The sequence below is a fragment of the Ambystoma mexicanum genome, chromosome 13 (assembly GCF_040938575.1).
Source record: "Ambystoma mexicanum isolate Mex_15411 chromosome 13, UKY_AmexF1_1, whole genome shotgun sequence".
NCBI classification, from domain to species: Eukaryota; Metazoa; Chordata; class Amphibia; order Caudata; family Ambystomatidae; genus Ambystoma; species Ambystoma mexicanum.
This window is the reverse complement of record NC_090938.1, coordinates 52,247,558-52,253,557: the sequence shown is the minus strand read 5'-3', so window position 1 is coordinate 52,253,557 and position 6,000 is coordinate 52,247,558. Positions and strand designations below refer to the sequence as shown.

General features: G+C 47.4%; 1 protein-coding gene across 3 annotated transcripts in view; it reads right to left on the bottom strand.

Annotated features, from left to right (window-relative positions):
• IKBKE (inhibitor of nuclear factor kappa B kinase subunit epsilon) overlaps positions 1-6,000 on the bottom strand; it is a 169,277-nt gene that overhangs the window by 18,120 nt on the left and 145,157 nt on the right. For all 3 annotated transcript variants that reach the window (XM_069633177.1, XM_069633176.1, XM_069633178.1), the window contains one exon: positions 3,952-4,058. In XM_069633177.1, coding sequence (XP_069489278.1) covers positions 3,952-4,058 — 107 coding nt within the window. The remainder of the gene's footprint in view (positions 1-3,951; positions 4,059-6,000) is intronic.

The following is a 6,000-nucleotide window of genomic DNA, read 5'->3' as shown; positions in this document are numbered from 1 at the left end:
TTTGTTTTTCCATTTTGGACTCATATGGAAATGCTTGCACATTTGTTTTCGCTTCAGGATCCTCTCACATTATGTAATAAACAACCTATCATATCATATCATATCACTTCATCTGATGTATTTAATTGTCTGATATATATTGCCTTCCATCTTATTTGGTCTAATTGGAAAAATGCTCGAACATTTCTAATTTATGGTGGAACTCAGCTTTCTCTTTTCATAGAATAAAAAAAAAATGAATGCCTTTTCAACAAAAACTTTACCTAAGTTTCATAACAAATGGAATGCCTTTAACGATGACTTAACATGAAATGCTCCTTTTATTGCTCTTCCCTCTCCCCATTCTTCCCTTAAAGTGTCCTGTCTGTCCTCCCCAGTTTGTCCTAAACCAGGCTATGTTTTTACTTAATATTATTATGACGTTTATTATATAGAATATTGTATGTATGTATTCATTTTATTTTATTTGTTGGTAGCGCCCAAACCCGGAGGTATCACGGCACTAAAGGTACATAGTTAGGACTAGGTGGAAAGAGTATGGTATTTAAATGGTACCATAGGTCGTGAGTTACAAACAGTATGGTAGTTACATTACATCATAGACCATGAGTCAAGTTCATAGTAGATAGGGCAGTCCGAATTTGTTTACAGAGATTTGTTGAACACTGAGGTTTTTACTTTCTTACGGAAGAGTGCGTGGGCAGGTCCGTCTTGGATCTGCTGAGGGAGAGCGTTCCAGAGTGTGGGAGCGATGGTGGGGAAGCAGGAGCCCCCAGCCCTCTTTCTGGCAAATCTAGGTATGTCCAAGGCTGATGTGGTGGAAGAGCGGAGATTGTGCATATTGGGTGATACAGTAGGTGAGGTGAGGGGCGGGCAGTGTTGTGTACGCAACGGTAGGTCATGGAAAGGAGTTTGAACTCGATGCAGGCTTCGATGGGAAGCCAGTGTGCCTCCCGTCTGATGTGGGAGATGTGGTTGGAACGCTTCAAGCCCCAGACTGCTCTGAGGGCGTGGTTTTGGAGCAGTTGGAGCTTGTTCGTGTTTTTGGTGGCAGTCCCTGCTAGGGTGGCAGTCCCTGCTAGGGTGGCATTGCAATGTAGTTAACTACAGCATCCTCAATGATCATAATAACTATGATGGCCCTCACTTTTCATGCAACCTGCTGTAATGTCTACTTAATTATTCTAAACTTTCAATGCACTCAAAAAGAACTAGGCAGATTAGGAAGGCACGAGACCACACGCATTGACCAAAGAGATGGGTACTGCTGAAACTCAAATCTGAAGGGGCGAAGCCCACGGTGCTACTGGGAATCACCATGTGCAGGGTCCAAAACAGTGCAGGGTCCAAAACAGGGCAGGGTCCAAAACAGGGCAGGGTCCCAAAACAGTGCAGGGTCCCAAAACAGTGCAGGGTCCCAAAACAGTGCAGGGTCCCAAAACAGTGCCGTGCAAGAGAGCAGTGGGTAAATATGAGCACCCCAAGGAAGGGGTGTGATAAGACCCTCACAATCTCCTCTGTGGAAACTGGAGGCCAGACCACCCTTCATGCCAAGCTACAGCTGGTATTGCACCTCATGGCCAAGACAGCAGCGGCGGCGGCTGCAGGTACTGGAGGAGGGGACCTCCAACAACTATAGGAGAGGTGACACGAAGGTCAGTAGCGCAGGTAGCTTTTGGTGACCGAGGGAGGTGGATAGTAGGGCACAAGAGGGAGGCTGGGGGGCGGAGTGGGCACCAGGGGAGGGCCACCGCCGCTCTGAATCACATTTTAGTGTCACGGATTTGCAACTAAATCCTTGCACACCTTTTGACAAAGCCTTTTTCTACCACCAGACGGAAAGGATTTGATGAATTATAAGCCAGGAAAGTTTCTAATACGAATTCCGTCCCATTTTGTTGTGAATAAAGACTGTTTATTCCCATGTTCGTGTCTGTACCTTTGTGGACCACACATGGCCATGCCCGTTTTCACACAAGCTTGTTAGTTGACATCATGGCAGGTTATACTTGTCATATTTTCTTGTGGTATTTCCCATTTACCCCCTGCTATGCGCAAAACCGGCACGTGTCTCGAAGCAGTGGCACTTGACACAAAGGACTCCACAAAAAACGCAATTACAAAATACACACAATTAGCAGTCAGTTCATGAAAAGGGCGTAACATACAAAATAGACGTGCTAATTGAATCAGCTAAGGCTAAGCAGACTCTGCACCCCTGTTGAGCCCACGAACACCCGGTCTATTCTTTTTCATCAGACAAAGTGCGCGCAACCTACGTTGAGATGGGTAGACAAGGCTGGATTATGTCAATTGACTCCCAGAAGAGCTGCCGAACTTAAGCTCGTGAGCCATTCTACACCCCTCGCCACTGTAACCATCACCCAAAATGTTCCTTGCACGCTTCCAGAACTTCCAAAAGCCCAATCTGTGGCTTTGCTCACATAGGAGACAGTTCAGAACTTGCTCTCATTTAATAGTGCCCATAGTTCCTCCCACCAGCTTCTCACTCTACAAGACCCGGCCAATCACGGTGGCTCGGCGCCCAGCAAGTTCAGAGGAATGCCACTTGCTCTACTCTTCCCAGGTGTATGGTTTCAACACACCCCGACTAGCAAGGGCACCCTGGCATTACACTGTAAGACACCAAGGCCGGACCATCCCTGAGAAACGAAGACATGCTCGCCCGACAACAACATGCCGCAGGAAGGCTGGCCGTCACAACACTCTCTACTGTCCCAGTTTGCCTCTGTCTGCATTGCCTTACACACAGTCTATCCGCATCCGGGGGAAGGGCCTGCAGCCAATTCTAGCCTGCTGTTCCAGCCACCCGAGGCCCTTCTCTGGGTGGCAGTTTTTTAACCTTTTCCTCTCCCCGTTTCTCCACATTAGAAAAACCCAATTCCCCTTCACCCCACTCCAACTTGAATGTGGGACCAGACCCTTGCACTCTAGTCCCCTCCTGTCTGGCCGCCGCCATTAAAATAGAAAAAGACACTTGGTCCCTTTGTGGATGACAGTGGCCATTTTGGAACATGCTTTCCATGGCTGCCGTTATCCAAAAAGGCACAAAGTCCCTTTTCTATTTTAATGACAGCGGCTATTTTTTTAACTTTTCTTTTCCTCTGATGGGCTTGCGCTGAGCTCATCTACAGTCAGAAGGATAAAAAAAAAAAAATAATAAAAGATCCACACCCCGGTAAATCCGGGGTGCAAGTAGCTTTCACGCCCCGGCTGGAGGGCAGGCATGGGGTTTAACAGCCTGTAGCCGTACCAAAGCTCAGGAGGGCGGATTGTTAAACCCCCCCCCCATGTCCGTGAACGCTATTTTCTTCCCTGCCCAGTATTAGCCACTAGCCTTCACAGTCTTAGGACTATTTTGGAGTCCGTTTTGGGGTGGAATTTCACATACTTACCATCAAAAAAAGCTGGAATGCTTTGAGGGTCTGTTGCAGGGCAATGTGTGCAGAACCCAGCCACACACTATTGTTTGTAATTACCTTTCCTCCCTCAAACGGTTTTCATGCAAACACTGGCTTCTCCTCCCAGCACCTTAGAACTCCTAATTTCTGCAATCCTTAAATGTGTTCTGCTTTCCCCTTAACTTGGCCTACCTCCATTTCAACCCGCCGTTTGTTTCATCTGTAACCCTCTCTCCCCATTGGTTCACTCCTACCCTTTTTCTTTCCTCTGCAGAGTACCATATGGTAAACCCAGCCGGGCAAAATACGCACACCTCAAGATAAAAGTCTGTGAGCTTTGAGACCACTACCGTGGTGATTTGGCACAGTATGATATATTTGTAACATAACACAACAAAGCGCCACTGGGTAGCAAAAGCTGGAGACAGACTATGTCCTGCACCACTGATATATTGTCCTGAAGACATTCTGCCAATTTACCCCCATGAAACACCAGCCCCCATATTCCACAGGTCCCTTATAGTCCTACCTCTGTGCCAGGTCCTGGTGAGTTTGGCTGAGATGCACTGGAACAGACGGGACGGATGGTCGCATCAGATTCAGCTGGTGTAACCTCTGAGGAAATCTGTCCAGGACCTGCAGGGAAAGATTGGCATTTACTGTCTTACTTAGGCATTGCTGGAGTAACCGGACTGGATAACCAAATGGAAAGATTGGCATTTACTATTTACTGTCTTACTTAGGCATTGCTGGAGTAACCGGACTGGATAACCAAATGGAAAGATTGCCATTTACTATTTATTGTCTTACTTAGGCATTGCTGGAGTATCCTGACTGGATAACCAAATGGAAAGATTGCCATTTACTATTTACTGTCTTACTTAGGCATTGCTGGAGTATCCTGACTGGATAACCAAATGGAAAGATTGCCATTTACTATTTACTGTCTTACTTGGGCATTGCTGGAGTAACCGGGACTGGATAACCAAAGGGCAATAAATGCACTGCCAAAGGTAGGCAAACGGAAGTGTGCATTATCCTCACAACATGCATTAAACACTCTACTGCTACTGCTGCCTGAACACCTCTCTAACATGGCAAAAAGCAGTTTAAAAAAGCAATTATACAGAAGCTGTTAATTAGTGTATGTGTATGTTAGACTGAACCTTGCCCACTTGCCTGTCTGGGGTAAGGGAGGACCAGTGACATTCTAGAGTATCGAGCCAGCCTAATGCACAGAAGAGTAAGGGTAGGGGGCAGTTAAAGGCAACGTGAAATAAATATTTGTTTATAGCGGTCAAAAACTAGCTAGTCATGTTGCAACCTAGTGCTGTATGCAAGTGTACAGAGTATGGTTTTCATATGTTAGCTTTTGCCATGGTATGTCCATATTTGGACCGCATGTAATACCCTATCTGGGTTGCCGCTCCTAAGCCTGCCAGTATGGCATATCCTGCAATGTAAGGTGGTCTTACATAGAGTGGGCACCGGTCCTAAGGTGTTGATGGGTGCAGGACAGAAGGACCGGATTCCTGGGTTTCTGTGGGTATGTAGGTAGTTTGTTGCAGTGACACTTGGGTTTCGGTCTTTCCAGAGGGAAAGGGCTAATGTTGATTTCGCTCCCACTGATGGTATACCGGGGGAGGCACTGGTCGGGAAGATGGCGGTGTAGGTATCTAATGTGACTGGAGAGCTGTGGAACTGCGCATCGAGATCTCCCCAGCTCCCCTGGTTCTGCAGGGATTTGTGTGGCGGTGCGGGCGCTCCCAGGCGCTAGGCAGCCGTGTAAATGGTCCGAAGAGTTCCTTTCTCCCTGTATGTCGGGTGGTTGCTTGAGTTGAGGGAATGAAGCGGAACTAAGTCTTGAGTGCATAGTTGATGGGAACAGTCATCGCCTCAGGCTTTTGGCCAACAGGTGGGCACAACAGTGAAGTTACAGGAGACTAGAAGACTTCATCTCCTGTGTCTGGTGTGGAGGGCACTTGACTGTGGCTGAGCAAATTGCAGAGTTCTCCGTTTAATGGTTGGCCTAAGCCACGTGCTGTTCCCAGGGTAGTGTTGACGTCCCACGTCAGTCATGGAGGACGCACTAGATGTTATGTTGGTCATAGCCCTGGGCTGTGCACAAGGGGTGGCACGGATGTCTCATTTCTGTTTTGGAGGACACTTAGACTCTATTGAGCTCAGCCACTAGTGCACTCGTCTTTGCAGTGTTCACCTTAGTGGGTCGGGGTCTCGGAGTAACGGTTAGAGTGCGTTGTACCAACCAAAAGATGGTTCCAGATTTTGGAGCGTAAATAACCATGCTAGTTTCTCTGTTGTGGTCTCGATCAGCCTAGGGTTAAGTGACTTTATGAAGGCCAGGGGGGTCTTTCAGTGTAGAGAGACTACAGTATGGTGCCTGCATGCAAACCCGTAGTTCTTTGTTATATGATCAGGGCCAGCAGCATAGGAACCTGTCAAGAAATCTAATAGAGAAACAGCCCTGGCACGGCCAACATCACCCATCAGTGGAAACCAATCCACCAGGGCGCCCCAGGCCATATACTAATCCGTATAACAATACACCCAGTAAAAC